The 22964-nt window shown below is 35.2% G+C and overlaps 5 protein-coding genes across 6 annotated transcripts in view; 3 read left to right on the top strand and 2 right to left on the bottom strand.

The window, feature by feature from the left end:
- Nucleotides 1-5110, top strand: part of rho-5 (rhomboid-5) — a 49774-nt gene extending 44664 nt beyond the window's left edge. Inside the window, exons 10-15 of the mRNA XM_089595157.1 lie at nucleotides 1348-1531; nucleotides 1855-2090; nucleotides 2188-2236; nucleotides 2483-2967; nucleotides 4143-4296; nucleotides 4391-5110. Coding sequence (XP_089451283.1) covers nucleotides 1348-1531; nucleotides 1855-2090; nucleotides 2188-2236; nucleotides 2483-2967; nucleotides 4143-4296; nucleotides 4391-4837 — 1555 coding nt within the window. The 3' untranslated portion in view covers nucleotides 4838-5110. The remainder of the gene's footprint in view (nucleotides 1-1347; nucleotides 1532-1854; nucleotides 2091-2187; nucleotides 2237-2482; nucleotides 2968-4142; nucleotides 4297-4390) is intronic.
- Nucleotides 5111-11709: 6599 nt separating this feature from the next.
- Nucleotides 11710-12562, bottom strand: LOC106644121 (dynein light chain Tctex-type 5). The gene is made up of 4 exons (XM_014359511.2): nucleotides 12502-12562; nucleotides 12282-12430; nucleotides 11994-12187; nucleotides 11710-11917 (listed from the first exon to the last, which is right to left on the bottom strand). The coding sequence occupies exons 1-4, from the start codon at nucleotides 12560-12562 to the stop codon at nucleotides 11752-11754; spliced, it is 570 nt and encodes a 189-aa protein (XP_014214997.2). The 3' UTR covers nucleotides 11710-11751.
- Nucleotides 12563-12863: 301 nt separating this feature from the next.
- On the top strand, nucleotides 12864-16825 carry eIF3b (eukaryotic translation initiation factor 3 subunit B). Its single transcript, XM_014359520.2, has 11 exons — nucleotides 12864-13086; nucleotides 13488-13683; nucleotides 13760-14072; nucleotides 14160-14507; nucleotides 14585-14727; nucleotides 14798-14933; nucleotides 15299-15533; nucleotides 15624-15801; nucleotides 15873-16116; nucleotides 16190-16298; nucleotides 16384-16825. Exons 1-11 carry the CDS (start codon nucleotides 12954-12956, stop codon nucleotides 16479-16481), a joined length of 2133 nt encoding a protein of 710 aa, XP_014215006.2. The 5' UTR covers nucleotides 12864-12953; the 3' UTR covers nucleotides 16482-16825.
- A 90-nt stretch (nucleotides 16826-16915) lies between these two features.
- Nucleotides 16916-19223, bottom strand: PGS1 (Phosphatidylglycerophosphate synthase 1). 2 transcript variants are annotated; one of them, XM_014359521.2, is made up of 8 exons: nucleotides 19023-19223; nucleotides 18764-18929; nucleotides 18579-18701; nucleotides 18232-18509; nucleotides 17881-18155; nucleotides 17583-17816; nucleotides 17308-17517; nucleotides 16916-17235 (listed from the first exon to the last, which is right to left on the bottom strand). In XM_014359521.2, the coding sequence occupies exons 2-8, from the start codon at nucleotides 18887-18889 to the stop codon at nucleotides 17033-17035; spliced, it is 1449 nt and encodes a 482-aa protein (XP_014215007.2). In that variant the 5' UTR covers nucleotides 18890-18929; nucleotides 19023-19223; the 3' UTR covers nucleotides 16916-17032. The 2 variants fall into 2 exon arrangements, with proteins under 2 accessions (XP_014215007.2, XP_089451676.1); XM_089595550.1 differs by having other exon boundaries at nucleotides 16917-17235; nucleotides 18764-19223.
- Nucleotides 19224-19298: 75 nt separating this feature from the next.
- Polr3E (RNA polymerase III subunit E) lies at nucleotides 19299-22392 on the top strand. The gene is made up of 8 exons (XM_014359528.2): nucleotides 19299-19435; nucleotides 19756-20012; nucleotides 20093-20286; nucleotides 20360-20532; nucleotides 20614-20818; nucleotides 20886-21088; nucleotides 21209-21372; nucleotides 21445-22392. The coding sequence occupies exons 1-8, from the start codon at nucleotides 19322-19324 to the stop codon at nucleotides 21611-21613; spliced, it is 1479 nt and encodes a 492-aa protein (XP_014215014.2). The 5' UTR covers nucleotides 19299-19321; the 3' UTR covers nucleotides 21614-22392.
- Nucleotides 22393-22964: the final 572 nt, after the last annotated feature.

Below are 22964 nucleotides of genomic sequence, written 5' to 3' on the forward strand. Positions count from 1 at the left end.
TTGTCACTCACACACAGGTTATACACTCCATTTCCTTGTTATATTTATTTTTCACTCGCTCACAACTGGGTGTGCACCCACTTTTGTGGAGCGTGCAGATCCCCGGCTTTAATCTTTTGTTTTATTTTGGGGGGGTTTTTTTTTTCTTTGTCTCGTTATAATTCCGTCATCCCTCGAGATTAATTCGCATATATAAGTATATTACTTTACGTCTCGTGCCGGATAAAAATTTCCGGCCACCCCAAAAAAAAAAATTTGGTAGTACGTGGCTAGAAAATAATAACGGAATTTCATTAAAACAATAACAGTAATTGTACGCGACTCGATTCACCTATACAAGTTTTTTAAGGAATGTTCCTTGTATTTTTTGTTTTATTACTGAATTAAACATTTTTGTCAAATCCACGAAATCTTCAAACTCCAAAGCAAGTACGCACCGTAAATCCAAGCGTGTTAAAGTACATGTTTAAAGCGTGTCGTTGAAATTTTTGATTTTGACAGAATACATCGTAGTGGCATTGATAATAATTTCAAGGACAACCAAATATTTGGTGCACCAAGTAGTTTACCAGTTCCACTAACCTGGATACTTTTGAATGGGAAAGCCCAACGTAAGAAAGCTGGGGAGTGAAAAAACTTGGCTATCACAAATTTAACAAGTATGTAAAATCTGTGGCAGAAGTGTTTTATCTTCTACAGCCTTCTTACGCCAATCGTTAAAGAAAAATATTGTAATAGGTAAAAAACGCTCATCAAGACTATCACTGAGAGAAAAAAATAATAAAAATAATAGAGAAATTCCAGCAAAAATTACCACTTTGCAGAATAAATTGGATGCAAGTTGACGAAAAAGGAAAAAATTATTATTTTTAACAGTAAAAATTATTGTTCCAACAGTTAAAAGTATAGTTTAAATAGTTAAAATTATGGTTAGAATAGTAAAAATTTCTGTGTGGGAAAGTAAAATTTATGAACCAATCCTTTTAAGGTTTACTGTTCCAGCATAGTAATTTTTATCGTTCTAACCATCATTTTTACTGTGAAAACAATAATTTTTACTGTTAAAAATAATAATTTTGTTCCTTTTTTGTCAGCTTGCATTCGGTTTACTGTGGAAATTGGTAATTTTTGCTTGAATTTCTCTATAATTTTTATTATTTTTTTCTCCCAGGGTATTTACTATAAAGCATTTTAAAAAACGGAAATTTCGATTGCACACTTTAAACGTGTATTTTAACACACTTGGATTTTACAGTGCAGGATTAAATGAAACAATGTAAAAAAAAAAAAAAAAAAAAAAATCAAAATTAATACTTATGTACATAACGTGAAATTTGTGACACGCAGTCGATCGTTCCGCAAGAGCGTGGCGCAAAAGCCACACGTGAGAAAGCAGCTCGACGACATCGAGGATCACCGGCCTTACTTCACCTACTGGATAACGACCGTCCAGATTTTGATCCTCGTAATCTCGCTCGTCTGCTACGGCTTCGGCCCCATTGGCTTTGACCTCCATCACAGATCCAGCTTGGTGAGTTTAATTTTCATTACTTTTTTCTTTTTTTTTTTTTTTTTTTCAATTTCCCGCGCATCCATCGGTATATTTAATCCCGTACCCAATTATTCGCGCGACGCTTGATGAAATTACCCTTTGCAACGTATAAACGAGCGAATATGCAAATAACACCCACCCACGCTTCCTTCGTGCAATATATTTATGATGGATAACTAACGCATCACGCACCCGGAGATTTTTTTATAATGTATTTAATCCAATTTCACGATCGGTACGCCCTCGGAAATTGATTTTCGATTCCAAATTAAAAAAAAAAAAAAAATGGTGAATTGTTTAAGGTGCTGGTGACGAGTTTGTCGCTGCAGCAAGTCGAGTACGAGGAACCGGCGAACTTTTGGATAGGGCCGCGAGCCGCCGATCTGATACACTTGGGGGCGAAATTCGCGCCCTGCATGAGGAGGGACATCAAGATACTGAAGGAGATAGACGTGTGGCGGGAAAAGGAGCGCGACACCGCTTGCTGCATCAGGAACGACGACTCGGGCTGCGTGCAGTCGAGCAGAGCCGAGTGTTCAGTAAGTATTTTTGCCGATTCGACGCGATTTTCAATACGTATGTAATAAAGAAAACGAAAAAAAAAAAAAAAGCCTTTATGATAATGCGTGACTTTTGTTCTCTTTTAAAAACCAACTGGTCCGGGGAATGAGCTCGACCTCCACGGTAATAAACATTTCACTTGTTGCTAAGCACGAATTTGTCGTAGATGCATCTGTTGTTGTATTACTTGTGTTTACATTTGTCATTTATATATTTTACCATACATAATATACATACACTTCACTTGCAGCAAAAATAAAACAATTAAATTTGTGTAACAAACATTGGGAAAAAAAAAAAAAAAGAAAGTTGTATTGAGCGGATGTGAGTAGGCGATGAAAAAATAACATGACGATAATTGCTCGGCAGAACACGATATCCCGGTGGAAAAAGTGGGGTACAGCGGAGAGCGGACCGGGCGGCCGGATAAGCGGCTCGGTGTGCGGTCTGGATCCAAAGTTCTGCGACGCGCCGGCGAGCGTGGCGCCGTACGAGTGGCCGGACGACATAACCAAGTGGCCGATTTGTCGGAAGACGAATCCCCTGACCCAGCGGTTTCGGAGCAAGGACGCGCCGGGTAACGCGAATTTCCCGGTCGGCCGGTACAAGGACAAAATGGCCGAGCACATGATTTGCGAGGTCATCGGCCATCCCTGCTGCATCGGCATACACGGTAGCTGTAGGATCACGACCAAGGAGTACTGCGACTTTGTTCGGGGATTCTTCCACGAGGAGGCCTCGCTGTGCTCGCAGGTCGAGTGTCTGCACGACGTCTGCGGCATGATACCGTTTCTGAATCCGTTGTGGCCGGATCAGTTTTACAGGCTCTTCACCACGATCTTTCTGCACGCGGGGTAAGACGAGACGCCTTTTTTTTTCCTCGCCTAGTACCATTTTCGTGCGATACAACCGTCACAGTGACGTTTCTTGATGCTTGTTCCGTTCAATAACTTTATCGATCGAAAAAAAAAATTTATTCTATTAATGTTGTCTCAATAAACTAATAAGGTTGGAAAAATTTTTTTATACCATAAATTAAGATTTATCAATAAACTAAACAAATTGAAAAATTAATTGAGTTTAAAGTTAAAAAAAAATTTTTTCATGAACTTTTAATACTTTTTTACTTACAAAAAGAATACTGATTGTGATAAGATCGGTAAAAAAAATTTATGTTATAAAATTATTATTTTTTTATTAAACTAAAAATTTTTTTTTAATTAACCATCATTTGAGTGTAATGTGAAATACTTTTTTCAATGTGATACTAATTTTTTTTAGTTGCAAAAAAATATTTAATGTGATGGGATCGGAAATAATGATTGATTCTATGAAATTACCACCTTTTCCAGAACTATAAACAAAACTTGAATAAATAAACAACTATTTAAATGTATAAAATACTTTTTTCAATGAATTTTTATTTTTTTAATTGCAAAACAATATCTAGTGTAAGTGGTTAGTAAAAAAATTTTTTGTTCCATAAAATAAGGATTTAGTTCAACGAACTTTTAATTTTTTTTTTACTTGCAAAAAAATGTCGAGTGGAATAAAGGTGAAAAAAAATATTTTCTTGTTTCAAAAAAATGGGGCTTTCTATGCTATAAAATAAGCAAAAGTTTGAGCAAAATTATTCATTTCGTTTCTAGAATAATATTTATCAAGTCAAAAGGGGTAATCGCGGTACAGTAAATGGCAAAAATCAGCAATGACCTCCCCACAAGAGCTCATGGAAAAACAAAAATTAATTTAGTTTTTCAATAACCATAAAGCTAGTGGGTCTTCTAAAACTTTAATGTGTTATTTTCAGTGATAAAATGAGTGTGGCGTAATATTAAAAAGAATTTCTGTAATAAATTATATATTGAGATAAACCCTCTAAAAACAAAATATTCTTTTGGTCATCACTTACCCTATAATATACTTAATAAACGGTGAACAACACTTATGACGAATAAATCGCTTGGAAATTTTTCAACAAAAATGTCACACCATAATCTTAAACTTTGCTTCCACTTTTTTTGTTTAGAATCCTACACATTATAATCACGCTGCTCGTCCAATACTTCCTGATGCGGGACTTGGAGAAGCTCACCGGCTCGGTGCGCATCGCCCTCATCTACTTCACCGGTGCTCTCGCGGGCAACCTCGCCAGCGCCATATTCGTGCCCTACAGAGCTGACGTACGTAGATGCATACACATATGACACCCATTATCCAAACTAGCCAATCATAGGGTATAGGTAGGTATACTCATGAAAAAACGTACGTAACCAGGTTGGCCCGGCCGGGGCGCATTTCGCACTACTGGCGACCCTCGTGGTCGAGGTGCTCCACTGTTGGCCGATGCTAAAGCACCCCCGGCGCGCCCTCACCAAACTGATCCTCGTGTTCGTGCTTCTCCTCCTGCTCGGCGTTCTACCTTGGATCGACAACTACTCGCACCTGTTTGGCTTCATATTCGGCTTCCTGGCGGCTTACGCCCTCATGCCCTTCATCACGTTCGGTAGCTACGATCGCCGGCGCAAGATCATCCTCATATGGGCGTGCTTCGGTCTGATCGTCGGATTGTTCGCCATGCTCCTCGTGCTGTTTTACAGTGTGCCCATGTACGAGTGCGAGCTGTGCAAGCTTTTCAACTGCGTGCCCCTCACCAGGGACTTTTGCGCCTCGCAGAACATTAATTTCCGAAAGAGGGAGCCCGTCATACAATTGCAGGAATGACACACGGGGCCGCGGCCATTGGTCGAGCGCTGTTATCGTCGTCGCGCTGCTGCCTCGCCACTTGGGCGCACGATGATGACCTATGATGATGCAGTGCCCGCTCGGCCCCGGACGACTGAACGCGAGAGAGCTCCTCATCTTCCTGTACCGCGTAGTCGAATCACTGCCGATTTTCTTACTTTTCGAGTTGCGAGTTTTCTTCGGTACGTTACCCCGAGCTTTGGGGTCATTGGATTTTTCGCGCAGAGCTAAAATGTTAACGAAAACAGCAAAGGAATAGAAGAAAGAAAAAAAGGTTCTTTTTCTATTTGCGTTTTATTTTTTCTTTTCATCGAGCGAGGGATTAAAAATAAGGAATCTTGAGCAAACGCGTTTTATTTGCCATACTGCCAAATGTAGGTTTTCGGGTCCGGAAACGATTTTTTGATGTATAGGATCGATGGGGAGCCATTTATCGGGTGTTGTTGCAGGAGAGAGAAAAACAATGCCTTAAACAAAAAAAAAATAATAAAAAAAAATAAAGAAACTTGTATCAATCCAATCACAGAAGTGAGGAGAGAAAAAAAAGATTCGCGGTGAATAGAGCGCAGGAAAATGTACTTGTAAATATTTGTATGTCTTAGGTACTTAACGCAAATACTTTGATTATTAACGGGAGAGTGTATTGATTCGTCCCCTTTGACGCGGTATTTGTTGGTATCTTTTGATGGCGTTTCACAAAATGAGAGTATAAGGTGAAAACAAAACGAGACGGTACATTGTGTAAATACGTGCAATTTGATTGCAAAGGAGGTGGAGAAAATATTGGATAGAAGTAAGGAAAAAAAAGGGGTTCTTGTTACATACGTTATAAATATAAAAGAAAAAAAAAAAGGAAATAATTACGAAAGAGCCAAAAGAAAAAGAAGAAATTAGACTTGAGGAAACAAAAAAAGGTAAATCTTGTAAACCAGAAAGTGTGAAAAAAAAGACTTGACAGTATAATAAAAAAAAACTGAGGCGATCTCGATTGTGCATTTTTTTTACAAGACTCGTAAATTGGGATAAGGTTTGGATGCGCAAGGAGAGACAAAAAAATCTAACAAAAATAATTTAAAAAAAAGAAGAATAGCGTGAAAGTGAATATAAGAGCGAGTTTTGGAGAATTTTTTCGTAAGCTCGCGAGTATGTGGTTATATATATAAATAAATAAAAAAGTGAAATATTGTACGGTTCAGGATATCCGACTCTTAATAAATTTTTTCTGCGAACACAATGTATATACGGATAAATATGGTATAAGAAAAATAAAATAAGACAAGCATTAAGTACGTAAAAAAAAAAAATATGGGACTTATCGATGGTGATTACGTATAAGAAATTGAAAAAAAGTTAATATGGTATTAGCGATTCGTAGGTATCACGCACATACATGATAAGGAAGCAAAACATTTTCAAACAATACATTCAAACATATAATTACACAATTAGATTGTTAAGAAACAAAACAAAAGGAAAGACGAAAAGTAATCATACTGTAATTACGTGAATGTGTATTTTATTATAAGGAAACAAAAAGTAAAACGTAAGGTGTGTATGTGTGAGAAAAAAAATGGAAAAGCGTTCATTATTACGCGCAACATGTAAAACGGTGTTCGAATGAAAAAGCGATGTACGTGTGTGTGTGAAACGCAAAACAATATAATGGCATCGTCTATTATACATATGCTATATTATACTACGCGAGAGAAAGAAATCAATTTGTGCCACGAAAAGCTGAGTCGAACAAAAAAAAAAAAAAAAAGAAAAAGAAAAAAAGAAGTATAATTAAAGGAGTGCTTGATTTATATTCTAGAGCGTCGTTTTTAAAATTTCTTAGGAGCCGTCACTGTTCAAATAATGGTCTTCTTCTCATTGGCTGTGATCTGTTGGCTGTGGTCCGCAAAAATTGCCATTATTCTTTGGTAATGTATGAAAAAAATTTTGTACTTTTATTTTGCATTGGATACAAACTTCATAACGTAGAGCCTTCAATGAAAGTATTTTTTTTTTTTTTTTTTTTTTTTTTTTTTTTTTTTTTATTGATAAGTTTTTGGGGCACTTTTTCGGACCGCAATACAGATTTCTAATGCCAACTAATGAAATTGGCGTAATGAAAGGGTATAACAGAATTTTCATCGATTCTTTTTGTAATATTTATAAAGAATCATATTAATTGCAACTTCATCGGGATTCTTAGCAAATACGTACGTAAAAAAAAATTCGTTAATTGCATATAAGAACAATATAGTTAATAAAAAATCAATCCTTATAATTATCAATAAAATTATAATTGTTTGTTATGTAAAGGACATAACTGATTTCTTTGAACAATCGAAAAAGGGATTGTGCAATTGCAATTTTAAGACTTTATTGAATTAATTAAAAATGTGTTGTAAAAGTGATGCTGAAGTCGCACAGATGAAGCGCAATATATATTTCAGTTTGCGAACTTAACGTTTTTATTGTATTATATAATTATTTTGCCACATAAAATAAACCTGGTTTGTGTTCGGTGAAATTTCATAATGTAACCATGACACGTGATAGTTATGAAAATTGATTACAATTTTTATAATCATATTGTACTTATATTATACTTGCTCTCCGTCGTTAATTTTATAAATATGTGTATACTCTTTTTTTTCAAATTTTAAGCCATTAATAATCTTTAAGTGTTTATAATTAAAAATTTTATTAAAGCAATACAAACTTAATTTTCGTATAAAGAAAGTGATGTTACATTTTACAACTGTACGATGAACAACTATTGTAATAATTATTATGTATCATTTGTTATTGTCTAACTATAAATAAAATCAAAATACTGTGAATAAATAAAAATTCTTGATTTCATCTATTACTTATTCAAACAATTGCTTCGCAAAAAGAAAGGAAAATTTTGCATTAATTTTATCTCAGATGAAAATAAATTGAAGTTAAAAATTTTCAAACTGTTCAAAAGTGTAGAATGATACTTGCAGAAATTAAACAAGTAAATAATCAACTAAATTTACGGAATGAAAAAATTCAGGATAAAAATCACTTGTGCATTAATTAAAAGATGGAAATAAGAAAAAATGAAAAAAAAATTTCAATTCTCGTGGAATCAAGGTGTTGTTACTTACTGTAAATGTGTCATATACGAGGAATAGAATGCAAGGAAATATAATGTGTCGAATACTTAAAATAACTGCGAAAGAACACAGAGGAATTACTTATGTAATATGAATTGAAGTTTTTTGAAAACAGATTGTTTAGTTAAGGAAAATTTAAAAACTTTGATAAATTTCCTTACTGTCAACAGCGATGTGGAATATACAGTTTTTTTATTTGAAAATATTTTTTAATGGTATAGTTTTTTCTTAAAATTTCATTCTTGTCAAAAGTATAGTATCTCTTGGTCAAATTAAATCGAATATTCTTTGTAATATTGTAATATTTTAATCATCATTTCATTTTGATAAATCAAGACTAGTTTTTTACTTCAGCTCTAATTAACATCTACAATCGCACACATCGTAGTAAGCTTATGAAGTTTTTTGGATTTTTATAAAAAATGTAAATTTTCAACAAATTTAATTTTTTTTAGTTAATCGAAGCTAGGGGGTTCGTGTAGGTATTTAGTTGGGAATAAAAAAACTAGCTTTCATTTAAGAAAATCATTGTGATAAATAAAATGAAATAAAATTTATAACACTCCTTTATTTCATGCATTAAACTCACGAGGGTAACATGTTATTTGACCGAGACAAACAATTTTTTTGACAACCCCCTAATTTTGGGGATAAAATCTTTTTTTGTGAAATCGGGTACTTAAAACAGGTTTTTTTTCACGTTTAACTGCGAGATTCACGCATGAATTTTTGTACATACAGACAAAGGCGTCGAAAAAAAATGGACCAAGTGAAAAAGTGAAGTAGATATAACACGAGAAAGGAAAGACTCGTGCAAAAGATATGTTAGAAAAAAAAAAAATAATAATAATAATCATGTTAACCGACACGATGATAGCCAAGTTTGTGTCTGGTCTGGTCGACGTAAAAAGCTACCAGGATAATTTTTTTTTTTTTTTTTACATATTATCCTGATTTATCGATTTATCTCGTAATGAAAGAAAAATGTCGATTAGCGTAAGTAAATGAAAAGGTAATGGCTTACGGAAAAGTGTTATTGTACATAAAATGGGCAGCTCACTTATTGTACGGCCTGTGATTTGTATCTCTCGCATCGTCAAATAGGCATACTTTTACGTGAGAAATGAATACATAAAATATATATGATATTCCACAACGTTGGTGCAGTATTATTTTTCTGTATATCTGTATTTATACGAGACGTAAAGATGAAAACAAGTAATAGTACTAATAAAATTAAAAAAAAAGAAAAAAAAAAAAAAAGGAATACCCACTTACGTGACGGTGATGGACTCGTGAAAAGATATTTAAAACGAATAACGAACGATCGTTACTTGTGGTAAACAAAAAAAAAAGAAAAAGAAAAAATAACAAGAAATCTTCACCACTTTGGTTTTACTGATAATCGGGGATAAGATTTTTCGACTATGATTATCACTAATTAATCATAACGATACATTGTACTTGTCGCTGTTATATACATATATATATAAATAAATATACATATTATATATATAAAAACAGTATATTAATTTAATAATAATAAAAAAACAAAAATGATTTTTTGTGTGTTAATTTATTGTTACCTCTTCAAAATAATAAACAATGTTTAAAAATTTTTTTTTTAATAATAATTTGTGTTTGGAAGTACTGCATATTTGCCGTTCAACAAAAAATATAACGAGAATGATTTTGATATGATTGAAGATATATTTATCATGTCATCTAAAGTTAAAAAGCTATACCTTCACATGTACTATAGAAAAAAAAATTCTGACGAGTTTTCAAGGAATTTCATAATTTTTATATCCAAAATTAAAATATTTCGAGTTGCAAAATAAATACTTTATTTGCTTTACAAATGGCCACTACTTAAAAAATAATGAAATTCATATTACGAAATTGGCCACACATATTAATTATTTACTATGGTAATTTATTATTAATGTTGATTGTGAAATATTATAAATACGAAAAAAAAAAGAATGAAACTCATACATATCAGCAGTTGCTGCACTTTTACTTTGATAACCGATAAAATAACGTATTAATAAAAGACAAAAAGAAAAAAAATTTAGAGCATTGAATGTCGATTAAAAAAGGGAATCATATTATTTAGGATTATTTGACGTAACTCAGTCATAATGTCCTACTTGCCTACACCACATTTTACTGCATATCTACTGTAAGGGGGCCATGTCATCGAACCAGACAACTTCTTTGACGTCAATTCTAAATTTATTAGATATTTTAATTGTATCTTACATCACTATCTTTGAAACCACTCAACACTGCAATATGTATGAGACGACCAGAAGGGAATGAGTAGTAAATGACTTCATGATGCGCTTGAGAAATTTTAATAAAAGATCTATTATTTCTTTACTGTTATTCCGTATAGCATTCAAAATAGGTGCTCTTTCAGTGAAATTTGTTTGGTTTATATTGTAACCATTTTTTATTAAATTAATAGCAAAGCAGATTATTTTTTATACATGCATAATGTAACAAACTTCTTCCTGTTTCATCATCATCACATACTTTTCTTTTTGAACTCCTGTTCATATCAGTATGCAGATGATTTTATTATTTATCTTCATACGCTTCTTATTAAGATCGAATATGGTTTTTAGCCACTGAAAAAATTATGTTCAATCACTATAACACACAAAGTAACTTTAAAAATCCCGTTTGTATAAGTGAATTGAGGTTGAATGTGATATATTTATCAATATTATTTTCATGGACAAGCTATATCAGGCAGATAAGAAGTGTTAGCACAAATTTTGGTTATTGTAAGACACGCAATACCCCAGTAAATGTAAACTAGTAGAAATCATAATTTCTGATGGCCATTGTGGAGGATGCAAAACGCAAGAAAAGACAGTAACAACAATCAAAGATTATTTTGTGCATATTCGTACTCTTAAATAATTGATATTTATTGGCTTTCAGCTGTCTGTATTTAATTAGTAGTTGTGTTCGGCTTTCCGGTCCAAAGCGCCCCGGGTACCGGGTCACTCTCGTGCTGTAGAAATATAGGTGCATCTATATATTGAAAGAGAGTGTCATAGTTATGGATAATGTACGAGAGTAAACCGGAGCGCTCAGGATATCTGAATCGGAAAGTATATACATCCAAATAAATCTAATGTAAAGTACGTGAGTTGAGAAATACTTGAATACTGAAATTATAATTACCTTTGGTTTTTGTGAATTCTATTGATGTGATTTTAACGTTTTCACTTTCACTATAGAAAAACAAACCAAGAGTCTCTTAAATTTATGCTTTAAGAATTTTATTTCAAGCCAACAACTAAGACAAACTAAACTTCAATGAGTACATTGATGTATATGGCATGCAGGCTTCACGAGGACTTTATTGTTTGGAGTCATACAGATTATAAGTATCTAGATGCAACTACTTAACATGGGATTTGTAACTTGCTATTCGGATTGGCTGGGTACTAATTATTTATTGGCTGTTGAAAAGGGAACCAATCACAGCCTGTTTTCTAACTGAATGTTAAGCAATTACCACTTTCAAAAAACACTGAACTTACATTTGAATTGACGTCATTCCATTCAAGTATCAAATACTGCCTTACCAGAAGTTTTATTCGATTTACATATTGAAAAACATTGTATTTTCATTTGCGTTAAAACTAAGGTTTTTTTTCTGACTCTGCAACCGTTTTAAATACACTTTAAGCTCCATAATTGTAAAATTTTCGGTGTTTTGGGGGAAAAAAAGGGGGTTTATTCATAGTTGAGTGCCACGACCAATCCAACGGCATACAAGAACGGATTGTCAAAGACGAATACTGAATAAGTATCCCTTTCGCTGTCCCACAATCTTCCGTTTCCCACAACCATCGACTGTCCCGTATTTTCTATTATCGTCATCGAGACGACATACTTTACCCTACAACGTTAGGATATTATACATTATAAAAAAATACTCATGGTTACTATATAATGGTATACATATTAATGTCAACCGGTCGTAATCGGTCTTGTAGAGCTTCTCGCGAATCTCCCCGGCCATGCTCTGGCAGAGTTCGACGCAAGTTTCGGGATCGTAGCGCAGGTTCTCGAGTTTTTGGGTCATCGTTTGGACGAGCAGTTTGTCGGAAAACTCGAACTTGAACGGCAAGTACGGCTCGAGCCTGTAGCTGTTCTGGTACTTCGGAGTCTTTCGGGCGTTTGTTTTACATATTTTATTCGTCACAATCGCCATAAAATAACATTCCTCATTGTGATGTGTGCAAATCAATGAAAAAATGTACCTTAAACTTTCCCTTGCCGCTGGCCCTCCAAGCGAAACCTTGACCATGGGCACCGAAATCCGAGCTGACTCTGCTCCTAGAACGGGCACGAGGATCGTAAACCGACACTCGCGAAACTCGCGATACTTGGGAAATTTGCGGTGGTTTTTCTGTAACAAAACAAAACAATAATAGGATCAACAATTTGCCAAGTTTTTTTTTTTCTCTTTTTATCGTATACCTGAGACGCTATCGTCCTTTTTCTCGGCACTCCCTGATTTCGTTAACGACTGGCGCTTCATTTTCGACGAAATTCATCATCTACGGAGCCGAAAATATTACAAAGGTTAAAAAAACAACAACAACAAAAAAACAAACAAACGCGACACGTACGATTGCGCGTGAAAAAACAATTTGTCTCACAGTTGGGACAAAGTGCAAAAACAATAAACGTATACTTAAGTATGTTTTTTTTATACAAAGGAGAAAGAAGAAAAAGGCACAGATTCAAGAGAGAGTTGCTCATCTTGGTTTACACAAGCCGACGACCACCGCGTATAATATACACCTATATATATAGAATATAGCGTCCCACGCCGAGAGAGAGTAGTAGTAGTGTTGGATCAGCAGAACCAGCACGATACATAATATACACGTCGGTTGCGCGGCTGATGCTCGTTCTTTAGGCTAAACATGGCGAAGAAGTCTTCGTCGGACAAGGCCCAGTCGGCCGAGGATGCGGGCAAAACGAGCGACGACGTCAATCCTGATGAAGAGCCAAACTTCAGTGATCCCGAGGACTTTGTCGACGACATCCCGGACGAGGGTGAGTCCCCCACGAGTGACGTTTTATGCGTGCCCCGAGTGTGACCGGGAGACCGCATGGCTTGGCACCGTTTTACCCGGAGTCGTTGCCAGCTGTGTTGCTCTGGTGTACTCCCGTACTCCTGTTGGTCGGGCACGGCTTCCTCGTGCTCTTGGAGCAAAGTTCGAGCTGCGTTTTCAACGCGCGTCCGTCCCTTTCGGCCTTCGGCGCGTTCTAACCTCTTTCTTTTTTAATTTCTGCTCCGCGCCCTGTCCACGTACCTGCGACTCTTCTTTACAAGTATACTTGCGTACCTGCGTTGCAATTTTTTTTTTACGTGTCTAACTCTAAATAAAAAAGTCGTAGATTTGGTATTGTTCATGGCCTCAAAAGCAGTTGGACGATTGATTATTTTATTGCAGAGCTGCTGGCAGATATCATCGGTCAGAAGCCTTCGGAGACAGATGGTGTTGAATCCGTGATCGTCATAGATGGGGTGCCCAAGGTTGAGCCCAAACGATTGGAGAAGCTTCAGACTGTTATAGAAAAGATTTATGGAAAATTTGGAACGATAGTCAACAAATACTATCCTCAAGATGAAAATGGAATGACCAAAGGGTAAAACCTTGACCATTTTTCTCATTCTGTATCACCATTTTTTTTTTTTTTTAACGTGTCGTTTGTTTTTTTGTAGGTACGTGTTCTTTGAATACAGCAATCCCGCAAGTGCTCTGAATGCCATAAAGCAGGCAAACAACTACAAGATTGACAAAGTGCACACCTTCAAGCTAAATCTTTTCACAGACTTCAAGAAGTTTGAAAACATACCCGAAGACTGGACGCCACCAGAACCTCAGCCATTCAAAGCTGCGACGGATTTGCACAGTTATTTGCTCGATCCAGATGCGTACGATCAATTTTCCACTGTCACTGGTAATCCAGGATCAACCCATGTACAAGTCTGGCAGAACTGTCAGCCGGAACCTATTGCCATCGAAGACCGACAGGTGATTAATATTATAACAAAAAATCAGTAATAGTGTCATTGTTTGTTCTTATATTCTTTATCGTTTAAAATTGAATACCAATTTTAGCGATGGACCGACACTTACGTCAGATGGTCACCATTGGGTACTTATTTTGCCACTTTCCACAAACTCGGAGTGGCCCTGTGGGGTGGACCTCAATTACTTCAACAGGTCAAATTCTCCCAAAAGAGCGTCGACGAACTTGAATTCTCGCCATGCGAGCGTTATCTCGTCACTGCGTCTTATGGCGAAGGCAGTGATAGGCGCCTAGTCATGTGGGACATTCTTACAGGACAGGAAAAGCGATCATTCAATCCCGAAGGGCCAAACATATGCCCGATTTTCCGCTGGTCTTACAATGACAAATATGTCGCCTACATGAGCGAGGATATGCTCAGTGTCTATGAGACTCCGGTATAAATTGCTTGTTTTTATTATGCCAACTTCTCGTGTTTCAGTTGACGTTTTCTCACTTTGTGGACATTTTTTAGTCATTTGGTTTGCTGGACAAGAAAAGTATCAAGATCCCAGGAATCAGAGATTTCAGTTGGTCACCGACTGACAACATTATTGCCTTCTGGGTACCTGAAGACAAAGATGTACCTGCTAGAGTTACATTAATGGAGATTCCAAGGTAAATATCACTAGAAAATCTAGTTTCTTGAATTTAATGAATTATTTTAAAAATCTGTATTGAATTTCAGTCGCAATGAAATTCGTAAGAACAATCTGTTCAATGTAGCTGATTGTAAGATTTACTGGCAAAAATCTGGGGACTATCTGTGTGTCAAAGTTGACCGATTTGCCAAAAAGAAGGAAAAGACGGAACAAAAATACACGGTAAATAAATTTTTCTTTTCTGCATCTCAACTTCACATTGCATTGGATAAAACTGTACTAGTCACTGACGTTTACATCCACTCGAATGTTAACGATTCTTTTTTGTGTATCTGTTTTTTATTTAAATCTCTACTGTTGCAAGTTAATTTCTTACTTTTACATTTAACTAACTTTGTTTTATTTATTTGATAGTTTATTTTATTGACTTTGCTCGAGGTTATCTCTATAATCTACCAATGAGATTCCAGTAGTGTTATCTCTTGGCTTCTGCAAGTCGAATTTTGGATCATTCATACTCACATCATCCAAAATTACAAAATTTTTATATTTTAATTTACTAATTGTCATTTTGCCTTTTTTTCTAGGAAAGTTGTAAATTTCAAACATCACAACACTTTCAGGGAATGTCGTACAACTTTGAAATCTTTCACTTGCGTGAGAAGCTCATTCCCGTTGACAGTGTAGAGATAAAAGAGCCCATTCATTCTTTTGCATGGGAGCCCATAGGTAACAAATTCGCCATTATTCACGGCGAATTGCCTAACAGTGCCAGTGTTAGTTTTTATGAAGTGCGCTGTGGACAAGGTCCTTTACTTTTAAGTGAGTTTCATTTATCAGCAATTGAATATTTATTACATTTTGATATGTAAAAACTATTGGAAATTATATATTTTTTTTCGATCATTTTAGAAAAACTAGAAAAGAAAACATGTACTTCTCTGTATTGGTCACCTGCTGGTCAGTTTATCGTTTTGGTTAATCCTTCCATGTCCCATAATCTTGAGTTTGTTGACACCAATGATTTTACCATCATGAACATGGCGGAGCATTACCAGTGTTCCCAGGTCGAGTGGGATCCAACTGGACGGTAATTAGTAGTTTATTTTTTTATCATTATTATTATTTCATAGGAAATGCTTGAATGATATCCCTTTTTAGGTATGTTGTCACATCAGTGACCATGCACCAGAAGACGACACCTGATACTGGTTACTGGATATGGTCGTTCCAGGGTAGAATTTTAAAGAGAGTCAATGTCAATCTATTCAGTCAATTCTTGTGGAGACCAAGGCCACCGACCCTGCTGACTGCCGAGCAGATAAAAAATATTAAGAAAAATCTTAAAAAATACTCTTCTACATTTGAAAGCAAGGATCGCCTTCGTCTTACTCGTGCTTCAAAGGTAATTGATTATACTTCCTCTCGTTGCTTTGATTAATCTTGAATTCATTACTAACTCATCACTTTAATTACAGGAATTGATTGATAAACGTCGTACTCTCATGAAAGAGTTTGAAACATATCGTGCTAAGCGTACAAACGAATATGAAGCACAAAAGAAACGTCGTCTTGAACTACGAAAAAGTGAATATCTCGTTCAAAATTTAACCCAAGTTAAGTCGTATTATTTCGTGATTACTTGAAAATGAATATTTTTGTTTTTTTCTAGATATTGATACCGATGAACTTGACTCTGATACTAAGAATATGGATGAAGAAATTGTGGAATTTTTGGTAAAAGAAGAAGAAATCATCGTTGATAAATAAAAGGCCATTAAAAGCTGTTTTTTGAAAAGGAAAAATAAAATCCATGAATAAACTCTAAGGAAAAGTAATTTTTCATGCTTCATAAGAGAAATTTACTTGAAACAAGTTAGCTAAGTGAAAGTGCAGCCAAACTGTTAGTAAGTCGGTTTTAATAAACCGACTTCTTAAAAGTGAAGAAAATGATCGTAAAGATAAATCAAAGACAGTTTTTATTATATTTTTACTACCACATTGGATTCTACCATCTCCCCTTTAGGATAGCATGGAAAATCATCCAGCCTATGGATTTTTTATTTTATTTATATTGTCGAAAGGAAAAAAATAAATGTTAATTCAGGATAAAAGATGTTTATTTCTTTAGCATTTACTATAGCCAACAAAAACAACTTTTTTCAAACATCAGTTAAATTAAAATTACTTTAAAAATTCGACAAGTAAGAGTATAAAATGACTAATACTTTATTTGGTTTAGGACTATAAATTATTAAAATTGTCAAGTAACTTAGTGGATGTGCGATTTATTTTATCGAAATAAGTAGTCAGAAGGCAATTCAAAAGTAATAACGAAAAAAGAACACCGCTACTCGAACCCATGCTGGTGGTATTCTTTCTTTTTCTATAAACGTTCGCTTTGTCACTGGTAAGGCGCGGCTGAAAAGCCGATCGCACTCTTTTTGCAATGACTCTTGTAACTCTGTATTCCTTGTTGCAACTGCAATTTGAGTTTCCAGGTCCCTTTCGACAGATCTATACCCTAGGAACCAAACATTCAAACTTTTTTTTTTTTTTTTTTTTCGTAGGTAGCAGTAAATTTTTTTACACTTACCAAAATTTGGAGAGCCTACCAGAGTGAATGAAGGCTTTTGTTGGCCCGGCATCGAATACCAAAGACCTTTGGCGTGGTACGTCCAACCAGGCCTTGAAAATTCCCACAATTTGATTCTGTCGCTTTGTCCTCTTTTTTCACAAAATTCAAAAAATGATTTTTCAATTTTCGTATAAGCTGCCGGTATTCCGCCTGCGATACCTCTAGCCCCTAATTACCGTTAAAAAAAAACATATGATTTATCAATTCATATTCAATGGTATTTCATAACTTACCGAAAAATCCATTTGCCCTGGGATGAGCCGTTAACACGTGACAATTTGCTCTACACGAATTCACCAATGCGTTTCGATATTCAGAAGTTAAATTAAAATATCCCGTCGCTAGTTTCAACGTGGCTCCTACAGGAGCAGTTTCGAAAAGCCTCAACGTTATTTCACTGTCATGCCTCACTTTTAACTGAGCCATCTGTATCAATGGAAACACCCATGTATCTGCTTTCGTAGGTTCTGAACAAATACACACACTGTGTCAAGATTTGTGTTATTTCTAGAATAAATGTTTTTTTAATACCTTTTTTGCATAAATCAAACCTCCTGTCTATTTGATTCTGAAAGAAATCGTGTATTATTTCGGAGCTTTCCTTGGAAAATTTTTCGACCGAACTTTTGAAGGGATGTATGTCAATTTTATCATTGAATCGAGTTTCACCATCAGCTTGCAATTCAAAACTGAATTCTGATACTTTCTTAACTAGACTATGGTAAAAATCACAAAGCTCTTCACAGTCTTCGATCATAAAGTACCTATCTTGCCTGTTACTAAAATAATCATTACTCAAATTTGCTCTGTAAAAATAAGAAATGAAAAATCAATGTCAGTAGCATGTATTAACAAGTGCGTATCTTCTTTTACTTTTCTTACCCACTGATAATAAAAGTGTTATCAAATATGTAAAGCTTCATGTGTTGCAACCCCACCAATTCGTTAAACCTATTTGGTATGAGCTTTTTCAAAAAACCTCGCAACCTAGGGGTATGGTAGAGAAAAACGCGACAGCAGTGTCCAAACTCCCCTCTGAGCAGTGGCATCAACATCTCTTTCGAGTTATTTTGCCCTCTCGACCCTCTCATGTAATCTAGGAGTATGTTGACTTGAAGATTTCCACCATTAGATTCTATTGCTTCTTTCATACCTTTCACCTGTAAAATTTAAAAGTTGAATTAATTTCTCTAGGATTATTCAATGCAATAAATCCACGAGGAACACACCAACTCTGCCTCCATCTGTCCAGTCCCCAAGTACAACGAGGCAATAGTTATTCTTGATCTTGCGGTTTTACATTTTTCCAACAGAGTAGAGTAAAAGTCTCTTGGCTCGTGAATGATTCTAACCTGAGGATCAAAGAAATCAGCTTTGATTTGAGAACTACAATACAGTTTCGCTGGATGAAAACCTTGGATCCCTTGACAGGAAAGGCGGGCGCAACTTTGTACAGCCAAGTGAGACAATCGCCTTCCAGTTCCAACTCCACGGTACTGCAATCTGCGATTTTTTCGTCTTCCAACACTATGGTTGGCATTTTGAACTGGATAATTCTCAACAAACAGTTATCTTGGGTACTATTATCGACACGTTGTAAACAATAAACATACACCACATCACTAAAATGTTATAACTACAAGGAAGTACATTGTTTACATTTAATTACGCACTTAAAAGGCTGCTGACGAAATATTTCGCATTGATATAGTCACATTGATTGTTTGGAGTCAGAAAATCTAATGCCAAAGAGGGTATTTTTTTGTTTTGCCGTTTCTGACAGCGTGTAAATTAAATTAAAAATACAAAATCGTTTATAATACGATTGATGTAACTCCGAATGATTCGAGATTGCAATTTATAAGCTCTAAAATTACGACGTCGTCTGCTAGATGATGATACTTGTAAGGTCAGGTTAGGCGAAAAGATTTACACAAAAAGCCGAAAAGCACACGCTTTGTTGTTGTTGCACATGCCGACGAATAGATCGTCCTCGACAGTTAGATACTTAGTTTTATTTAAAATAAAAAAAAATATGCCAAGTCCCGAGGCAATGGAAGAAGACGATGATCCTGTTGTTAAGGAGGTAAGATTTTTCTTCAAGTATTGGTGTCTTTTTTTTTTCAATGTCTATTAATAATAGTGGAGGTTAGAGCTTGGATATTTATTGCTGCACCCATAAAGAGATTTAAAAATTGGGTGTATACTCTAATGTGAAAAGTAATCTTACATAGATAGAATGAATTCGTTATTTAATTGCAAATGGATCGAAAGTTTGTTTTTCACTTGCCAGAATAAATCAATATTGTCGTAGAACTAATAAACTTGAAAAAAAAATGTTTGAAAGTTACCTGTAGACTTGGTTTTTGAAGCAGATTTAAATTTTATTAATTCTTGTGGTTGCAGATTCCAGTATTTTTATCCAAAAGGCTAGCTGACAAACTTTTCATATTTCAATATCCGATGAAACCAGCAATAAGTGGTTATGACGATGCAGAATTTTTAAAGACTGCCATTAAGCCAGTGAATCAAGAAGTCATGATTGAAGTTGCAATTGATACGACTGATGGTCACTTTAATCAAAAAAAGGGTGAAGATATAGCTGCCAGTGCTGAGGAACCAGTGAAAAAAGATGGAGAGGAAAAAGAACCATATTTTGAAAAGTACAAACTTGATTTCTTTAAGTGTGTAGCATTCACTTTTCTTTTTTTTTTTTTACGTTAAACTGCATACTCGTTTTCAGTGATGTGATGGACAAAATAGTTTTAAAATCATCAAGAGCCTTACCAAACTGTGATAATTATGGTATTGGAGTTTATCAAGATGGTGAATTCCACATTACTCCACTAAAAGGATTCCTACAATTGCGACCAGATTTTGGTTATCTCGATAAAGCTGACAAACGTGTCAAAGACGATGGAAAAAATACAGGAGATGGTAATAAATTTTATGGATTTGATCATTTTCAATTACATTATTTCACGTGCTAATTATAAAATATTTCCAACAGAGTCTGAAGAAGAGGAAGAGCAAGCAAAGCAAGTGAACGTTTCGTTTGCTAGAAAACTTCCTGATCACATAATAAAAATGAAAGAGCAATCTTTTCAAACTCACGCTAAAAAAGTTTCAGAAGAGCAATGGATATCGTGTGATTACAAGTCAGTTAAAACTACTCAAGCCGAGGTATTTTTTTCATGACCATGTTGAATATGCTTTAATTTTATTGTATGTAGATACTCAACGAAAATTTTTCTTTTTTTTCAGCTGACCCGCATGGAAATGATTTGTAATGCTAGCGAAGATGCCGTAAATAACTTGAATCTATCAAAAAGACAATATTTAGATTCTTTAGCTCCTCCTTTGAAGGAAGAACAGTTTTCAAAAGCAAACATCCAAAGCCATACAACGTCTCTTAGCTATATCCGTACTCTTCCTCTGCTAGATCAAGTTAAAATTTTGATGAAAGACGGTTGGTATTCCTTTTTCTTATTGTTTTGTCTAAAATCAATCATATCAACGATAATTTTTGTTCACAGCCAAAGTCATGTCATTTGTACAGTTACGGGCGATATTAAGTCTTGAGCACGAAACAGCCAGTATTTTAAAGTACCTACAGCAAGTAGCTGTACTTGTCCAAGGCAACTGGGTCATCAATAGCGAGTTAGTTTATCCTAAGGATACTATTTCAGCTCACAGCGGTGTGCCAGCTGAACTTATGTGCAGAGCGAGAGATTACATAGTACGTACTAATGCACAATTTTTTTGTTTACAAATTCACTTTTGTCTTATATAAAATTTATATTCCTCATTTATTTCCTATTATAAAAATCAATAACTTACAATCATCGGTTTTTCGCAGCTTTTGAGTTTTACGGAACACGAGTTTGTGGACAGAAGAGCAATTTCGTCCGTTGTGAAACTGCCTGCGGAGGAAATAAGAGAAATCTTTACAAACATGGCCAAACACCAACCGAAAAAAGGTTGGCGCTTAATCGTGCTTCCCAGCAAAGACTTCAACGAAAGGTAGATTTTTTTTTTTTGTTAATCCAAACTTATACTCTTGTAATGTTTCAATAATCTATCGCTTATCAATAGGTATCCAGAGATTGCCCAACGTCAGGACATGTTTTGGGAAGCAAAGCGGAAGCAGTTGCGGGAGGTGATGGAAGCTCAAAACCAAACTCCCCCGCGTCAAAGGCGGAAGTCCTCTCGAGAGTCCATACCCGAACAGAAATCCATTGAGGTAACCTCGTTAGTTCGTTAGGACCTAAGTAGGTTACCTACCGAGGACCACATTGGCAGAGTAACGCTGTGGGGGAGAGGATCCCCACAACGCGGCATACGGGAGGTCCTCTTTAGGCATCCTCAATAATCTAGTACCTACCCGATTGAAAATAAAAAATGGGCGACAGCTTGGCCCAAGTCAAGATGTCCAGTTAGCCAAGGTGGGGCCAAGTGTGTCCTTGTAATGGGGCGCAGACTTGGGTCCAAGCTTCTGCCCAACCGCCGCCTTATTTCGTTTGCTTAAAGTGTGTATATATATAGTTTTTTTTTTATATTATAGTGTAGGTACTGACTCCATCTGGAGTATGTACACTTCATATAAATATTATTGTACTCAAGATAAACGTTATGCACGCGAGTACACTTGTAAATATTTATCAGGTGAATCTTAATAAGAAACACGTTAACATATTTCAACCAAGTTTTTATTTATTTACTAAACCTTAAGAATAGCTTTGAAAAAAATTGCTTGTGATGCGTAAAACATCTCTGAAGCACATTATATTTACGTAACATTGAAGAAAAGATTTAGAAAACATCTAATCGTTTTTTTAATGATGCATATTTTAACACTTTATGCAACCTTGTTATGGTAACTATTTAGTACTAGTTTAGTAGAGCCATTAGAATTTTATATTAGTTTTAAAAATCGTGATGTATTTCTTGAAACAACTACTTACGTTAGATAAAAAAAAAAAAATACCAGAAAAGGAAAGACGCAACTAGCCATAAACTGCGTGTACTATTATACTTAATTCTTTTGTCACTCTTTTGATCCATGGTATAACAATGGAAAATGGTATTCTCAAAGTAATTTAAATATAATTTAAAAAAAAACGTTACCTGAAAATGGTTGTTATGAATATATATTAACTTTAACGAAAAAAGTTATAATTTTATTATGTATTACTGAGGGAATTTTCACCCTTTAGAAATCGAGATGAATAAAATAGACAAATTTGGAAAAACGTCAATAATAAGGCAGTACGTTGGCTCCTCATAAAATTATAAAAAAAAAAAAAAAAAAGTATGAACACGCCAGTGATCTGACTCCCAATTACCACTTATCTCAGCGAGCCACTACGTTTTTTTTTTTCGACATTAGTAGCAGCTCAAGCCAAGCTTTACACATGGGTAGGTCAGAGCCAGTGTGCACACAACTCTGACTACTGAAAAGCTAATTCGGCTATATATACTAACCAACTACTTTTTTCGCCACTTGCGGGAAAGGCACCGGAGCCACGCGGTTGGAGACGGAATCACAATAGCAGTGTTGTCTATCCATTGTCGATAACTAATTAATAATAGTATTGTAGGTGACCGGTAACCGC

Source organism: Copidosoma floridanum, unplaced genomic scaffold (assembly GCF_036245765.1).
Source record: "Copidosoma floridanum isolate Cflo_tuat_1 unplaced genomic scaffold, Cflo_Japanese_pri ptg000025l, whole genome shotgun sequence".
Lineage (NCBI taxonomy): Eukaryota > Metazoa > Arthropoda > Insecta > Hymenoptera > Encyrtidae > Copidosoma > Copidosoma floridanum.

Bases quoted from the DNA above. Each gene is read 5' to 3' on its own strand.
- PGS1 (XM_014359521.2), bottom strand. From the start codon at position 18,889: ATGCCAACCATAGTGTTGGAAGACGAAAAAATCGCAGATTGCAGTACC. The intron at 18,702-18,763 runs GTTTTCATCCAG...TTTGATCCTCAG, and splicing joins TTCCTGTCAAGGGATCCAAG to GTTAGAATCATTCACGAGCC. The intron at 18,156-18,231 runs GTAAGAAAAGTA...TTATTTTTACAG, and splicing joins AACACTTTTATTATCAGTGG to AGCAAATTTGAGTAATGATT.
- LOC106644121 (XM_014359511.2), bottom strand. From the start codon at position 12,562: ATGAAGCGCCAGTCGTTAACGAAATCAGGGAGTGCCGAGAAAAAGGAC. The intron at 12,431-12,501 runs GTATACGATAAA...GTTTTGTTACAG, and splicing joins AAAGGACGATAGCGTCTCAG to AAAAACCACCGCAAATTTCC. The intron at 11,918-11,993 runs GTTGACATTAAT...CTAACGTTGTAG, and splicing joins TACAAGACCGATTACGACCG to GGTAAAGTATGTCGTCTCGA.
- eIF3b (XM_014359520.2), top strand. From the start codon at position 12,954: ATGGCGAAGAAGTCTTCGTCGGACAAGGCCCAGTCGGCCGAGGATGCG. The intron at 13,087-13,487 runs GTGAGTCCCCCA...ATTTTATTGCAG, and splicing joins CGACGACATCCCGGACGAGG to AGCTGCTGGCAGATATCATC. The intron at 14,073-14,159 runs GTGATTAATATT...TACCAATTTTAG, and splicing joins TTGCCATCGAAGACCGACAG to CGATGGACCGACACTTACGT.
- Polr3E (XM_014359528.2), top strand. From the start codon at position 19,322: ATGCCGACGAATAGATCGTCCTCGACAGTTAGATACTTAGTTTTATTT. The intron at 19,436-19,755 runs GTAAGATTTTTC...TTGTGGTTGCAG, and splicing joins ATGATCCTGTTGTTAAGGAG to ATTCCAGTATTTTTATCCAA. The intron at 20,013-20,092 runs GTACAAACTTGA...ACTCGTTTTCAG, and splicing joins AAAGAACCATATTTTGAAAA to TGATGTGATGGACAAAATAG.